Raw genomic sequence first — 17819 nt, 5'->3', positions numbered from 1 at the left:
AGGATTTTGAATGGAGGATTCAGTTTTGTGAGCCATCTAGCACCCCCTTGTGTAAAGACAGCTTTGTGTCTCACAAAATAGGTTATTTCTGACAACATTTAGGTAAATATCAAAATATGTTGACAAATATGTCCTTTGACTTTTTAGTCATGAAAAAGCTTTCAAATGGCAAAAAAAAAAAAAAAAGGATTCTATAATATAACCTTTAACTGATGTGAAATGTCTTGACTCTGTTTTGCAATTTCTTTAGAAATTTTTTTTTAATTTTCAATCCCTGAAAAAAGTTATTTGTTATTTATTTATGTTGTACTTAGTTTTAATACAAGCATTAGTGCAAGGCCGAACAAGTGAACAAAAAAGAAAAACAAAATTATTATTAATAATTTAAATAATTTAATTTAAAAACGTATATTTTTGTTTTAAAAAAAAATTTTAAGTCAAAATTCTGGTCAAAGTTCAGAGGCTTCTTAAATATGCAAACAGTGATTTTTCCCAGCATGTTAAAAAGTTCACATTTGAAAATTTTCACACAAAAATATTTGGTGTTGTACCCCATTGAACCCTCAAAACGTGGTGTTGTATCCCATTTAACGCTCGTTAGTGTTAACTTGCATCATTGGTGGAACAAAATTAAATAATAAAAGAGAGAACAACAGCAAAGTTGTCCTTTATGAATAAAAATGTATATGTCAACATGTTACAAAATGTTTATCCTCGTTTATCATTTATAGGCAAAAACTTAACTGAAATTTTCTATATTTTGTAAGATGGTAAGTCAACATTTTTTGAGAATGACCCGTTTGCAATTTCGGTCAGTTCCACACATAAATCTGTTGTGTGACTTTAGAGAAAATGGAACACAGGATATGAGTCATATGAACTACTGTTTACGGACCCAGTTATTCACTTTTGTTGGAAAGCAAAGTGCGTTTTAAGGGAGCACACTACAGTTGCACATCAATTTCACAACTAACCAAGAATTGTTACTGAGAATATGTAGTTAAAGATGCACATCAAGATATGTTGTACTTGTAATAAGTGGTGTTTTATGAAAAATAAATTAACTGAATAAATTAAATATTTGTATTTTAAACGAACAAATAAATAATTAGTTTTAATGACATCTTGAGCATAGTCCTTGAAAACAAATAAAAATGTGCTTGAAAAGTCCTTGAATTTAACTTTGAAGTACGTTTTCGAACCCTAGTTAAAGTGATCGCCTGTTTAATTCTTCCTTAAACAGGAACAGTTTAACAGTTCTTTGTAACTTTTAACTTGTCTAATGATAAAAAGGCAAATATCAAGAAAACTAATATCACATACCGCCTGCAAATCTGCACATATCTCAGATAAACAAACAAATATGATAATCCAACCAACTGTTCTGAGACCAGTTTCCTTAATAGTTCCATTCATTCAAAACAGATGTCAGTTAAGCCATTAACTGATTAGGCAGCAAGGTAGCAAGTCAGCTGCCAACGTTTTTGCATGCAGCCCATGGTAAAACACTTCACGTGTGCTATAAGTAAATGTCTTATTCACTATGCACTGTGTGTACAATTGGTTTGATTAAGTATTTATTGAAAAATGCGATTGCTAATGTGGACATGCCATACATGGTTGCTGGACTGGACATGGTTGCTCTTCCTAATATATTAACAATTTCTTCATGTGCAAATAAATTCATACAATTTGATGACTAAAGACAAGAAGAAACTGCTATCTACTAGGAGTTTAACTGTTCTCGGTAAAAAAAAAATGAACCGTACGGTTTGCCACCCATGGTTCTGGAAGCATTGGTACTGCGGTCAGTTCACCTCAAGTTTAATGATGCATCTGGAGCACAAGTTTTGGTCAAGAAAATTAAGCGTCAAACAGACAATTACAAACTCTGCTAATGCACCTGAATGGTTCTGTAGAATCTACAGTGTAGATCCGCCTGTGTTTCATGTCAACTTGATGACATCACTGTTCTGCACGCGTTGTGTGTGGTTGAAAATGACAAACAGAAAAGAGCCGCTGATAGAGAAGCCCTCCGCGTTTCTCCTTTCGGCGAACATTTTCACTTTGCCGTCAATTACAACAGCGATGGTCAAAAGACATTTACAAAACAGGCACTGACTGATGACGTCGCTCGACACCAGTGCCATATACTGGTATTATATGTCAATAATGCTAGTGAGGGTTTATTTAAAATGTGCACACAAGTTCTTCTTGTTCCCTCACATGGCTGTAATCTATTGCGAGTGTCAATAAGGTGCTTTGATTAATGGCATTAAGATGCCATTATAGAAATACATTGATACCTGATTAATCATTTACGCCGAAATCACCCAAGAAAAGAGCCGCAGTTGAGTCGAAACTGCACACACTCCCTTCCATTTTTAAGCAGGCACTCAGTGCTAATTCAAACAGACATGAAACAATAACTAAAGCACTTTGGGTGTTCATGTGGGATTTCCACGTATTATTAAAACACTAGCAGCATTATCACAACATCCCTTCTCGTTTGCATTTTTCTCAAGGTTTTTCCTTTTATAGTGATAAACAGCTTCCGAATATATGTTGAGATTAATTTGAAGTGCACTTTATGTTGACGCATGTAGTGTAATAGTGCAGGTATTAAGTTAAAATGTTGATTTAATAATTAGAGAAAGAAATAATAATTTCGTTAAGGACCCTGATGAAAATTAACCATGGTTTTACTATAGTAATCCTGTATTAACCATGACTGCTGTCACCATGACTTTCTGAACAAAAATAACAGTTTTGATACAAATAAACCATGGTTTTACAACAGTAATACTGTAGTTTCTATATAGTAATGATTTTACTATATTTTGTAACCATGACAGTAACCATGTTTATACTGTGGTTTATGATTTTACTAAAAATGCCATGGTTAAACTGTGGTTATTTTTGTAAAACTATGATTGTTATTCAAGGGCAAAATGGTTGAAGTGTTTAACAAATAGAATATTCTTTGGATTTATGAGTCGTGTTTTTTTTCTGAACAAAGCAAATACTGAACTGTACCGAAACCGTGACCCTAAAATCGTGATACAAACCGAACAGTGAGAAATTCAAACCATTACACCTAGGATTATCCACGAACAAAGCAATCAAATGAACACAACAACACATTCCACAGATCAGAGAGATCCCCCACGAACCATTAGAGTTTCATACGGGGCTTTTCCACTGCACGGTACAGCTAGACTCGGTACCTGGCACTTTTTTTTTAGTACCACCTCGCTCGAGGTTCCAAGTGAGCTGAGCAGATACTAAATGTGACGTCAAAACCCTGCAGATCACTGATTGGTCAGAGAGAGGTCACTACCAGCATCACTGGATTTGCGACACGGGACATCAACCCTTACGCAACACACTGGGCATCCGTTGATCTATAGCCCCTTTCACTCATACAGCCTTTTCCAGAGTATGTCCTTACATTTTCAAGTTAGAGGTCATGTGTGAACACGACCCTTTTGAAAATATGGTTACATTTTTCTAAGGCAACTTCCCTTAATGAGAAGTTGTATCATTACCTATAAATTTCCATATTGAAGTTATGTGTGAACAGAGCCATAAGATTACCGATTTTAGCTCATTCGAGGTCAGGAAACACTGACATAAGAAAGTTCTGAAAGAGATAACGCAGTTACTCTGTGCCGTAACACCGGTGACTTTGGAAGTAAGCAAAATGTCAACAAATTGGTCAGATAGTGAAACTAGAGCACTACTCTTCATCCGAGCAAATGAAGAAATTTCCCGACAGCTTAAAGGAACAGTAAATGATTCCAATAAGTACAATAAAATCACCAGCCACCTTGGAAAAGCGCAGACCTATTTGTAGCGATATACGTACTCATTACTGTGCTTTTCAGCCACAGATGGCGTTTCCGCCTTCAGATGCTAGCGACGTCATTTTGTTCTCTGAAGTTCATCAGTCTTATCTGAAGTCATCGCATATGATGAGGTTAGCAATCTTGAGCAACTGTATAAATGTAAACATTTGACAAAAAATGTAAAACATCACCAACATTACTGACATTCAGATACAAAATAATATCCTGCCATGTTTTCAAACAAAAAGACTGCATTGTGATGACATCACAGAGTTTAACAGCATTTGGAGCTGATGTGTGAAAGGTACTAGCAAAACTGAAAAAAGACAAAGTCGTTGCATGTGTGAACAGCACATGTGGTACACTTACCAGTAAAGGCAACCCAATGATTTTCCTGTCATTTAAAATTGTGAAAGGGGCTGATGTCTCACACACCAAAACATATTTGTGCACAGTTGCTTTAGCACATGGTATGTTCTCTAAGAATCTGTCAGGTCATGAGGAACACCGTGACGACTATCTGTTCAATTCAAGCATGTGATCCAACATACAGATCACATCCCTAATGATAAAAAAAGACAACCCAAAAAAAACCTGAAAAGAAACAGATTGCTAAGAGGTAAAGATGAGGACTCACCAATACAGTGTAGATGTGTAAACAGCGATACACTGGTGAGAAGTCCACCAAGTCCTGTGCACCAGGAAACTGCAATACAGAATCCATGAGAGAAATATCAGTTGTACAAATAAGCAATACTTAAGATGGAAATTATAATTAAATTAAAAATATATTTTCAAGCAGCAATTATCGGGGCCAAGCACAGGAATGGCATTTTTGTGAAGATTTTAGGCAAAGGCAAACTGCTTAAAAAGCAATTAATAGAATCACTCGCAATGTAACATACATTTTTCTTGGCATCAGCCGAAGTCTATCAATGACAATAGACTAAAATTATCAAAAGTTATTATCATTTATAGAAACATCATAATGATTTGATTGCAAAATAAGTATTGATGCAGCATGATATATATTATCATATTTCAATTATTTTACCAAAATACACACTCGGATAGATGTGAACTATTTTATTCATTTCATAATAAAATTGATAATACATTTATATACAATAAACTAAAATTAAATAGATTTCATACAACATTTTGCAAATGTTTTCTTCTTTTGTTGTCATATGAACAATTAGACAGTAAGTATACTGAAGAGCTAGTTTAGCCCGTTAACTGGCATCGTCCCATATAGGCTTTTTTTTTTGCGTTTTTTTTACAGTTGAAGTCAGAAGTTTACATACACTTAGGTTCAAGTCATTAAAACTCATTTTTTAAACACTCCACAGATTTTATATTATCAAACTATAGTTTGGCAAGTCATATAGGACATCTACTTTGTGCACAAGTAATTTTTCCAAAGATTATTTACAGACAGATTGTTTCACTTTGAATTGACTATATACCAATTCCAGTTGGTCAAATGTTTACACACACTAAGTTAACTGTGCCTTTAACCCTCTGGGGTCTGAGGGTGTTTTGGGCCCTGGAGAATTTTTGACATGCCTTGACATTTGTGCTTTTTTTAGTTGCTTAAAAAAACAATAATGGCTAAAGTCTGATAACACTGCATTCAGCACAAACTGGGTTACAATAATATGGGTGTACATGTTTGTATTTTTGAGAAAATAACGCATTTTTAAACATAGTTTTTTCAAAAACTAAATTTGAAAATTGAAATAAAGCCATATAACACATACTAAACATTTGTCCACAAGACTTTTGAGAACTGGATCTTGTAGCCTAGAGTTTTTACTACAAAATGACGAAAACCATCCTGATAACTCATTCATACAAAACAATATAGTAATTTAACTTTTGTAAGACACTTTTAGTGTTAGAAAGTTCATATACGAGGAGGGGTGAACTATCATGAATATTGATTGTAATTCACACCTGAGGAGACAAAAGACCCCTCCCCTTGGCCTATCACTGAGGAATGTGACAGAAAGAGAATGAATGTGAGGAGACTTAATGATCAAAATAAAGTTTTAAATTTAACTTAATTTTAGACCTACACTACCGTTTAAAAGAAGTCTCTTCTGCTCACCAAGGCTGCATTTATTTGATCCAAAATACAGTAAAAACAGTGATATTGTAAACAGTTTTCTATTTGACAAGTATCTATATCCACAGTAAAATGAGTTCTATAGCAACCTGAAAGGCTACTCAGCATGAAAGAAGCCACTGCCAAAACCACCATAAAAAAGCCAGATTACGGTTTACAAGTGCACATGGGTACAAATGCACACTTTTTGGTGAAATGTCCTCTAGTCTGATGAAACAAAAATGTAACTGTTTGGTCAATGATCATCGTTATGTTTGGAGGAAAAAGGGTGAAACTTGCAAGCCAAAGAATACCATCCCAACTGTGAAGCATAGGGGTGGCAGCATCAGGTTGTGGGGTGCTTTGCTGCAGGAGGAAGTGGTGAGCTTCACAAAACAGATGGCATCATGCGGAAGGAAAATGATGTGGATATATTGAAGCAACATCTCAAGACATCAGCCAGGAAGTTAAGGCTTGGTCACAAATCAGTCTTCCAAATGTACAATGACCCCAAGCATACCTCCAAAGTTGTGAAAACATGGCTTAAGGACAACAAAGTAAAGGTATTGGAGTGGCCATCACAAAGAAATTGGCCAAAATTCAGCAACTTATTTTAAGAAGCATGTGGAAGGTTACCCAAAACATTTGATCAAAGCTAAACAATTTAAAGGCAATGCTACCAAATACTAACAAAGTGTATGTAAACTGCTGACCCACTATGAATGTGATGAAAGAAATAAAAGCTAAATAAATAATTCTCTCTACTATTACTCTGACATTTCACATTCTCAAAATAAAGTAGTGATCCTAACTGACCTAAGACAGGGAATGTTTTCTAAGATTAAATGTCAGGAATTGTGTTTAAATGTATTTTCTATGGTGTATGTAAACTTCTGACTTCAACTGTATGTTTATTGGACTATATTACCTTCATATCTGACTTTAATCTTGACAAACCTTATATTGTTTGAAAGCTACAAGTCTCTAGCTTTGAAATATGCCCACTTTTTTGCAATCTGAATGACATCATTACATAAATGCATTAAAATACTGAAAGAGTGGATTTTAAAACATGCAACATTTGAGCAGTAGTAATTATCTTTTATATCTTCTGGTTTTGATCTGATCGGATGATGGCAGGAAATTCAAGCATACAATCCATGGTAAATGTCCACGATTGAAAGTAGACTTGACCATTTTATCTAAAACAGCGAAAATTGAGGAAAAAAAACGACTGATCCTTTGCTTGCGTCATCACATTAATTAAAATGTATATTATCGATAAAGTATTGATTATAAAACTATTTCATCAATCAGCATCGAGGTGTTGACGTCTCCGCTATTCTGGTGAAATGTCTGTGTTGTTTGAGCCCACCCACGAGTCTCTCTGTAATTCAAAGACGGAGCTGTCAATCAAACCAGATCAAAGGCTCCACGGCCTCTCCAAAATGGGCACTGGCTGTTTCAGTGAATAGATGCAGCCAATGGATCACTAGTCAAGATTTCATTGACAGGTCATATAGCCATTGGTATGACATTTCTATGGTTACAGGAGTTGGCCTTGCACATTCTGAAGAAATGATGTCGTCCTAGTGTATGTTTGGATAGAGAACATACTTTAAGATAAAGTATACTTTAAAAAATAATTACTAAAGTAGAATTAAAAGTGCTAACATAATTACTTAAGTAAGAGTAAGAAAGTAACCAATTAAAAGAGTACTCAAGTAACCTCATTTCTTCTGCAGAAAACACATTAAATTTTTAAAAGAATATTTCAGCTCTGTAGGTCAGTACAATGCAAGTGAATGGGTGCCAACATTTGCTCCAAAAGCAAATTCAGGCACCATAAAAGTAATCCATACGACTCTGGTTAAATCCATATCTTCATGATAGATATGATATGAAGTGATATGATGGGTATTGATGATCAATATTCAAGTAATTTTTTTCTAGAAGTTCTTCTCCCAACCCAGCAGGGGGCAATATGCAGAGAAGAATGTGAATCAACAAAAACACAAGAAGAATGTGAAAGTGATCTGTTTCTCATCCACACATTCTCATCGCTTCTGAAGATATGGATTTAACCACTGGAGTTTTATGGATTACTTTTATGCTGACTTATGTGATTTTTTTTTTTTTTTAGCTTTAAAATGTTGCCACACATTCACTTCACTTTATGGACTAAAAGAGCTGAGAAATTCTTCTAGAAATCTTAATTTGTGTTCTGCAGAAGAAAGGAAGTCATACACATCTGGGATGGCATAAGGGTGAGTAAATGATAAGAGAATTTTCATTTTTGGGTGAACTATCACTTTAAGGGCTCTTTTCAGATCTGGATGAATTTGTCAATAAGAAGAAAGGTTTGGAAACCTTTCTGGTAATTATTACAGTGAAAACGTAAATATCCCACAGGGAAATATAAACCAAAGCAATATAATGTTTTATTTATACCTACTATTTCATAGCTTATAGTTGTTGGTTCAGTTTAAAGTTTTCAGTGTCAAAAGAATTTAGGTCATTAGTTCTGTACAGCAGTATCGCCACTCCCTACACGCAGAGTACACAGCCTGTGAAATGCTGTCTGTTCGCGCTCCAGTTGTCAATAACGTGATTGGCAAAGCAAAAGGTATTTACACTTAACGTGGATTTTTACATGGATTTATACGGTTAATCCGCCCGATGTAGCAGCATTAGTTTCCACTGTCCCCGTGACGGTAAATGCATATATACTGCTTATGACATTCGGAACGCAGGTCAAAGCACATTGATACATTGCTGCAGATGTAAAAATGTATGTCACAAGAGCCCATATTTACAGAATCACCCTAAAAACGACCATCACCATTTCATAGAAAAGGCTGAGTTAGCATTAGAGTATCCGCTTGACTTGATGTTAAATGAAAGGCGAAACTATTCTTTTTTTACTGTGCAGAGCGAAGAATGTGTTGATGCTGCAGCAGTGATGGACTTGGCTTGTGACAGCACGCGCAGCTGTGTGAACTTCCGCTGTGGTAAAAGTCCCATTCAATAATCTCTCAATAAATTACACATTAAAATTAAACCCAGTAATCTAACAAAGTAAAAGTACAAAAATGTCATTAGAAATTTTCTTGAGTGAGAATAAAAAGTAGCCACTTTTAAACCTACTTTAAAAGAAAACAATTTTACCTAGTAAATGTAGCGCGTTACCCACCTCTGACCATTACGCACCGAGCTTTCTTCCATTTCTGATGAGCGATCGGAGCCGAAATCTAAAATTTTATCTGCTTTTTCAATGGATCTATGCAAAAATAGTACAATCTAGCTAAATTTGAGTACTTAGAAATAATTTCCCCGCAGATTTGAGTAGTAATATACACCAAACAGGCAGGAGTGCATATTCTGTGTTTGGACATATAGCAGCTATTAGGGATTGGCATGAGTACTCGGACGTGGCAGCAATGTTCGATCATGAAAACGATGAACGATGGGGACCACGCATTATGTGACTTTTCACTTCATTTGAAATTCAGTGACAATTACCTGAAAACGAAACACAAACGTGTGTCAAAGAGGAAGCTTATTTTTAATATTGAAATTGATTACGTTGTGGTTTGAGGAGTACATTTATTGTCAGAGACGTCGCATAGCAACCAAACTGATACGACTCTACAATAATCATTATCATTATATAATATCATTATAATAATCAGAACAAAGAGTGTAATTAACAGTGTTTCGAACACCTGTCTCTGTAAACGTTTGCTAACCACATATTATTATCATTTAATGTAAGAACTTTGACTCTTTAATGGATATTATTCAATAACAGTGAATGTCTGTCACTGACTGTAAACAACTGAAAATGGGAGTTGAAGATTTCCTCACCAGTTTCCAAGTTAGAAGTCTGACCGGAATGCATCATTACAGCAACAACAATATGGAGCATCATGGCTTTCCCACACAAGCGAACACAAACACCATGCACGTCAGGCAGTGGACTCAATGCATATATGGCAGGCGAGTGTTTCAAACAGCTAGACAAGAGCGCAGCTAAATGGAATAATGCAGCGTATTCAAAACTGAAAGCGATTTGAAAATAGACAGTTCAGACTGTCACAAAAAAAACGGGTGTGTTCTTACTAAGATTACTACGGTAAGCTGAAGGAAGAACAGACAGAAGTGCGTTGTGCCCATTCTTTCATTGATTTGGGCAGCAAACCTTCGCATAATGACAAAATATGATGCATTATATTTTGATTATACAATCTTTTGTACATTTTGTAACAGATTATTTTATAACAGCCTATAAAAATGAAAAGACGATACACTGGAATAACAAGACAAAGATGTTTGTCAGACATGTTATTTTATATACAGTTATGTACATGTCATTGCCCCTCGAGTACTCAAGTAGACAAAATGACCAACAATGCCCATCCCAAGCAGCTATAGGGCTAAAGCTAAACGTACAGGTGCTGATCAGTGTGAATGAATGGGCTCTTTGGATCATTAATTATTTTATTTAGTGATGTAAACAAACTATTATATAAATATATGGCAGAAAAATATGAAATGTTTGTTAGAAATGTGAATAATTACTGGCTTCCACTGCTAACAATACTTAAACTGTAACCATGCATTATAAATATAATTATAATATTTATAATCTATAATGAATTTTATATAATGTTTTGCAATAAAATAGTGTGTCCTCATGTGGTTTGAGTGGTGCTTCTGAAATTAGTTTTTCAAAACATTTCTGAAATAACTTTTCACATTTGCACCAGTTGAGTATTTATTTCATCCTGTGGCCACTTTAATAAAATACAATTTTAAATTAAACTTTTTAATTTACTGATCTCACTTGCACAATATTCTCCCAAGTGTCATCTTTAAAAAGAGTCCATAAACAGGTCTGTAGACCCAGGCATTTAAACCTGAGTGTCACTCTTGTAACAATGGAGCTTTGATGTCATCTTGTGGCCACATTTGGTCTTGCGTCTACAATAATTCTAAGAAATTTGGCATTTTATAACTAATTTTACTTTACCAAAATGATAGGTCTCTAGTCCCATGCATTCAATAGTAAAGTTGAAAACGTAATTTTCTGATAAATGCAAAAAAAAAAAAAAGTGGAGAGCAAGTTAACGGGATAGTAAACCGAATTCTTTTTATTTTTAAGTCAGAGATGACAGAGGAAAGAAATGCAGTGCAGTGAGTCAGATGTTCATTTATTAACTGTTCTGGGCCATTTCTCAAAAGCATCGTTAGTGTAAGTTGATCGTAGGTACCAGAGGCATCAATTGTCTTTAAGAGCATCTTGGGCATGAGCATCACAGCCCAAAGTGATTCCATTCATTCAGTTGAATGATATTTCAGACTGAATCAACATGCAAGTTTGTGAGTAAGAGTGAATTATGGCGATGCTATAAAGTCATTTTTTTTATTTGAGTAAATTTAGTGGAATGAGTGAAAATGACAACAAGAAAGAAGTGTTTTTTGGTATTATTTGGTGTTACATGTTTGTTTGTTTTTGGTGTAGTTACATTCAGTTTAGACTGAAAGCTCACAAAAACTTTTGATTAGCATGGTCTGAAGATGATCTGAGCAACAGTTTGTGAAAATTCGATTATCGCTGTGGGAGTTAAAAAAAAATTATGCTTTCGAGTAATTGAATCGTGACCAACAGGATTAGATTGGCCGAGATTGAAAATTGGTATCATTAGACACGGTATGCCCCATAGGATCTAACAAAATCTGAAAAAACGTTCAGAAGTTATAAGTAAAAATAGACATTTAATTTTTGTATCACGCAACCAGTAGGTGGCACTGTGTCAAAACTGCTCAAGTACACTCAGGACATGGTTGTCATAACACACACCATACGCTAAAGCGTTGCGGAGATATAGGCTAAAAATTCATTTGGAGTGCTCGTCGTTAAATATCTTCAAGTTATTCGAGAATGGTTTGGTCTTTCAAAAATCTCTAAACAAGTTTTTGTCGGCATGGTCTAAAGATGATCTGAGCCAAATTTGGTGAAAATCGGTCCAACTGTCTAGGAAGAGTTCGAAAAAGTAGGTTTTCAATTAAATTAATAATGGCCGACAGGAAGTTTGGCTGACCATGACAAATGTTGTATCCAGGGTTTCCGTTGTCCGGTAATTACCGGACATTGGCCGGTAAAAAAATTCAATGTCCGACAAAATAAAATCTCTCCGGTCAAATTGTCCGATTAAAATTGCCTAATAATCCCATCCCCCTAACACAATCTGAATTTGAGAATAAGCCTAAAATGTATAAAGCAAAAATACACCGATCTCTTGCTATGTTATAAAGGAACAGGCTCTATCGTTTGAAAGTTATGAAACAACATCGCATGCTGCATTTCAAATAAAGCGCACACCTAAAACGGTTGCAATATAGACCTAAACAACGAACGATTGAGTGAGACGTTTCAAATATGGCCAGGCCCAGGCAGACTAGCTTTAAAAGCTTTTTTCAGAGGCCAGACGATGGTGAATCAGGAACATCTCATTATAGATAGATCAGTGCTTCTAATCCGCGCATTCGTGCAGTTTTTTTTCTCTATCATCAAAACTGAATAGCCTATGTTCATCAGTGCATGGTTACAGTCTATATCAAGCAGGGACAGGTTTGTGTGCATTTTATTTTGTGATTTCACTGGAATTAATAGAGAGTCTCCACAACGGCGATAGATTGAAACGCAGCGTCCTAGTGAAGACTGCGCAACTTCGCGCAGCAGCGTCGTCCATGCAACTGATAGCAGCGGACACGCAGTGTTCAGCTTGATTTCAAAAACAACAGATTTTAGCGCTAGATCTCTTATTTAATAACGGACTAAATGAATGATCTGCTAGTTAACTGGAGATGTTTTATTTATTTGTATTAGGTACATCCGTGCCTCAATGTTTCAAAAAGTGAATGTGTGTGAAACCACAGTAAAAAACAATTGGCGTTGATTGACGCCAATCGGACGTTCATGTTTTTTTTTCCGTCTATTTGAAAGTTAAGCTAATAATAATATGTTGCATTCTATACGGCCTGATTATGTCATTTTTTAAGTTACATAGACTGCCTCCAGTTGTCCTCAACTTGACTAATTAAGAGGCGATATATTTGACCGGCATATCATCAAAATGTCCATAAAACGAAACCTCTGACCGGCACCATTTTTTTCTAGCGGAAACTCTGGTTGTATCGTTAAAGTTATTAGCATTTTTATATATTTAATTATATTTCACTGTCCTGAAATATTACAACAAAGTTAAAAATAGCCGATGCCCAAAATGGCCAAAATAGGCAAAATTGGTTTCATTCGACATGGTATGCTCCACAGTTTTGTGATTTTAGGACAAATAGTTCAGAAGTTATAAGCAAAAATAGCAGTTTATTATATCTCCTGACCCATAAGGGCCACTGAGCAGAATGCTGCAGGTCACCTCATGGCGTGATGCAATGACACATATGTTTTGTCACAATCCATCAAAGCATTGTGGAGATACAGCCTCAAATTACATTTTGCATTGAATTTGTTGAAATGCCATTAAAAAACTATTTGGTCTATCAAAATTCTATTAATACATTTTTGTTTTGTGTCTCTCCAGATAACGCACATAAATATTCATGTAAATCAGGCTTACGGCCTAGGACGAGTTAGAAAAACTTCTAAATCTAGTCAGGTGGAAATTGAAACTCTGCATGAGCTCAAGAATCATAGGCAAAAGAATTTAGTCTCTAGGACTTATGGTTCAAATGTTATTAGCATAAACATGAATGAAAACTTTTAACTGTTGGTGGCGCTAGAGACTCCAAATTTGCTAAGGTAGCACTGTCCTCTACCTGTGTGCAAAAAGTAATAACTTTCCCACAAACAGTTCTATTGGCTGCCATAGGACCCATATACAGAAGAATAATAAGAATAAATATAGCTGCAAGCAGTGATACTGGGGTCAAGTCAATTATCGGCACCATGAGCAGCAAAAGACGACTTGTAAAAAACATTTATTTTAAAAATAACAAAACATGGCTACTTCTTAGAATTTTTGTCCAGTATGTGACGCTGTTCTGAAACTGCTCAGGTAGTATCTGGGTATGATGGTTATCATGCAGGAAAGCGTTATAAAGAGTTATAAGCCAAAGAAATCTGCTTTAGCTATCTCCTGACCAGTAGGGGTTAGTGCGCCAAAACGCTGCAGTGTAACCTCAGGGCCTAATGGTTATGACACTTACTAAGTTTTGTCCCAATCCCTCAAAACTTTGCAAAGATTCAGCCTCAAGTTCAATTTTGCACATTCTTCATAGAGTTCGTTGAAGCGCCATTTTAAAATGGTATAGTTCATCAAAATTGTGTGAATAACTTTTTGTCGCGAGTGCCTCTAAGATGATGCAGGCCAATTTTTGTGCCAATCGGCCTAGGACGAGTTCGAAAATGTATGTTTTTCAGAAAATTAAAAATGGCTTATTCAAATTCAAAAAGTTATTAACATAACGTGATTGCAAATTTGGGCAGTTGGTGGTGCTAGAGGGTTTGAGGTAGACACCCCAAATTTGCTGTGGTAACAGATCAGACTGTCCTCTATCTGTGTGCCAAATTTCATAACTTTCCCGCAAGAGGTTCTATGGTCTACCATAGACTCAAGAGCAGAAGCAGCAGCAGCGTAATAATAATAATAATAAGAAGAGAACTAACGAAAACAATAGGGGTCTTTCGCCCCTTTGGGAATTGACCCCTAAATATTAAAACATGTAAGACATTTTCAACTAGAATGCATTTAGAACTCCAAGCCTTATAATGTCTTTAAGAGAACTTTCTTTTTGTCCCCAATAAGAGAAACACAATCTCCCTTTCTGCACCTTTGACGTGAAGAACCCTTGACCTCACCAATATAGAAAAGTCTATGTTCCCAAAACTAAGGCAAATAAATGCCCACTAAACAATACCAGCTTTGATCTGACGCCCACAAAAAGGCAACTATGCCAGGCCACCAAAGGGGAAGAACACCACAAACAATAGTCCAGAGAGAATGTGGAAAAACAATTTTGTGTTGATTTACCACTGGGAGAGCATTGGAAGTTGGCTCAGGGGCAGTATGTTCAAATCAAGACGCTCCCCTACAAGCATGACTGTAGTTTACAATGGGCAAAGTGACTCAAAAGGACATTGCTCCTGTGGTAAGGGGTCACTAAACGGGCACCAATCTGTGACTTCAGACACAAGCGTTTTTCAGGAAGCCCCCCCGAGCACAGATATTTAAGCAGATTAAAGGTTGGCATTATTAGTGGCTCACTCACGGGAGCCAGGAGAGGAAAACATAATGACGCACATGCTGAATGAGCCACAGAGAGAAGGGAAGGGGGAAAGGCCAAACAAGAAGGCAAAACAATCAACCAATCTAGGGGTCAATGATGGCAATTTTAATGGTGAAAATGTAAAAAAAAAATAATAGAACGAGTTTTGAAAAGGCATTCAATCAAATACCATCCCTGCCACATCATGAAATTGGTTGGCAACATTAGTCAACCACTACATTAACTTAAAGTTAGTTGTGGTAAGAAAGTTTTGGGGTAAATTAATGTTACTGTAAATAGTTAAAACAAAAAGTATAAATGTTCCAAAATATAAATGGCAAGTTATGAAGGGAAGAACTGGCACAATCAGAGCATGTTGTAATAAACTCAACTTTAAGTAATAAATAATGAGCACCAACTGTGATTGTCTTGACTGCGTCATTTCAATATAAATCCCTAGAGCTACAGTATGTGAGAATGAGGATCATCCTTTCTCTCTGTGCCATTAGTAGCCACTGGGGAGCACGTCTCGCATGCTCCACAAGTCTCACATTGCTGCCACAAAGGAGCAGGGCAGCCCTATAATGACACTAAATGACTACAAAGCTGAGACGCACCATTAAGAAAGGGAGGGGATACTGGGCTGGGAGCCCACAGCAAGTCCATAGGGAAATTAGAGTAACACAGGTAGGAAAGAAGGGACAGAGGTAGAGGGACAGAAATAGAGAGCAGCACCCAAAACATCAAAAAGTAAATTAAGAACCAGGTATCAAAAGGCCCTGCTTACACCTTGTCGTAATATTCTCTCATAAATTCAGATTTCAAGGGGAAGGTGTCTGATCTCATGACTGCGTACATCACTCAAGTCAGTGTATTACTGCAGAACTGCACGTTAATAAAGTGAAAGTTTATTAGAGTACATTTAAATCTTTTGTTTCAGCTCACTGGCTCATCAGTTTCATAAAAAGTCAGCAAAACATTAAACTGAAGACAACAGATTCTTCTCTCACCTCATCTTCCTCTTCATCCTTCACGTTCAGTATCCAAGAATCCTTTTCTGAGAGGGGGCTGCTTCCAGTTCTGTCTAAAATTGTGCTTAAGCTGGTGTCGTTCCATATCCTATGTCCACTCGCTGATTGCTGCTGTGATGTCACAGCATTGTCGCAGGAGAGCTGAACTTGTGCCTGAAAAACAAATGCAAACAACCAGCAATGAGCAGGGACACATGGACAGACAAACAAAGTTTTGCACAAAAGTTCTTGGCAGCACATTTGTTTTGTCTTAAATTTAAAGACAAATAATCCAAATGAAATCAGAATAAAACAAAACTAGAAACAGTTTTTTTTATTTTTTTAAGTTATACATAAAAAGAAATAATTCCTTTTAAAAGTGGTATTGCTGAACCAATCTCCATTGAGGAGAATGATTAAGAATCTCCTTTAAAATATCCATTGTTTATTAAAATTAAATACTACAAATAATAACCATGGGGGGGTCCTACATGCAAGTCCTACATGCAAAGACAAAGCTTATTTCAATCATTTTCCCCAAGCCATTCCAACAAAATAGTGATATTATAATACACTTTGACAAAGTGTATCTTTTCTCAAAGGTGTTTTTAACATAGCTGTTAAAAAAAAAAAAAAAAAAAAAAAAAGAAGACTACGCATATGCAAAAAGTGAGAGCAAGATTGGTTTTCTTCAATAGCTCGCTATTTTTTAACGAAGACCATCTGACGTCATAAGTATGGTCAATGATCATGCAATCTTCTCTTTAAGACTCCTTAAGTTATTTAGTAGAAAGCAAGATTCAGACATAGAGGGCTCTCAAAGCAAACAAAAGAGGGACTCTTTATAAAATATATAATATATTCTTTTCTGATAAGTTCTAAATGTTCTAAAATGCACTTATTGGACAAAGATTGTGCGTTGGTCCTCTTCTAATCTTGAATTGAGGCATGTGCGTCATAGCGAGGGTGCATCGGACGTGGCACACGAAGAGACCTTTGAAATTCAAGAATTCCTTCCCATAATGGACTTAAAAACTGAAGGACTTGTTAAGAGAAGGGCTGTGAATATTTGAACCTGGCCTGTGGGTTAAAATACTCCCACAGATGGACCCCAATGTTTGGTTCGGCATTGAGGTGTTTAGAGAACATCTTCATAGACTTGCCTTATTCATATAAAAGAAGTACATCCCTCTTTATTTCACTTGTCTGACTTTCTCTACAAGCAAAACCATGAACGCAGCATGCTGCATTAAGTTGTCTATTGTGATGTTTTAGTGTTGTGTTCCACTCATGACTTTAGAGACTGTGGGGGGTCTCTAAAGAAATAAGTGGTCCCCACTTCAACTTAAGTAGAGGCATTTGCGTCAGAGTGATGGGGGGTAAGGTATGGCAAACAGAAGACTGCAAAAATTCCTTCTCTTTGACAGGCCCAGTGAAGGGCCTCATTATAAGAAAATATCTGAATTTTAAAATGAAAGCCATTTCAGTTGAACAGCTCAACTGAAATTTCAGGTTTGAAACCACCAGAATGTGGCTCTGACATAGGGCTGCACGATTATT

At 36.1% G+C, this 17819-nt stretch overlaps 1 protein-coding gene across 4 annotated transcripts in view; it reads right to left on the bottom strand.

Annotated features, from left to right (window-relative positions):
* LOC127654666 (exocyst complex component 6B-like) overlaps window positions 1–17819 on the bottom strand; it is a 150870-nt gene that overhangs the window by 97880 nt on the left and 35171 nt on the right. For all 4 annotated transcript variants that reach the window (XR_007971959.1, XM_052141928.1, XM_052141937.1 and 1 more), the window contains exons 7-8: window positions 16260–16433; window positions 4486–4554 (exon numbers count right to left, since the gene is read on the bottom strand). Coding sequence is in view for 3 of the 4 variants with exons in the window: in XM_052141928.1 (XP_051997888.1) it covers window positions 4486–4554; window positions 16260–16433 (243 nt within the window). In the remaining variant the exon portion in view is untranslated. The remainder of the gene's footprint in view (window positions 1–4485; window positions 4555–16259; window positions 16434–17819) is intronic.

The sequence above is a fragment of the Xyrauchen texanus genome, chromosome 2 (genome assembly GCF_025860055.1).
Source record: "Xyrauchen texanus isolate HMW12.3.18 chromosome 2, RBS_HiC_50CHRs, whole genome shotgun sequence".
Classification (NCBI taxonomy): Eukaryota; Metazoa; Chordata; class Actinopteri; order Cypriniformes; family Catostomidae; genus Xyrauchen; species Xyrauchen texanus.
This window is presented reverse-complemented; position numbering and strand designations above follow the sequence as displayed.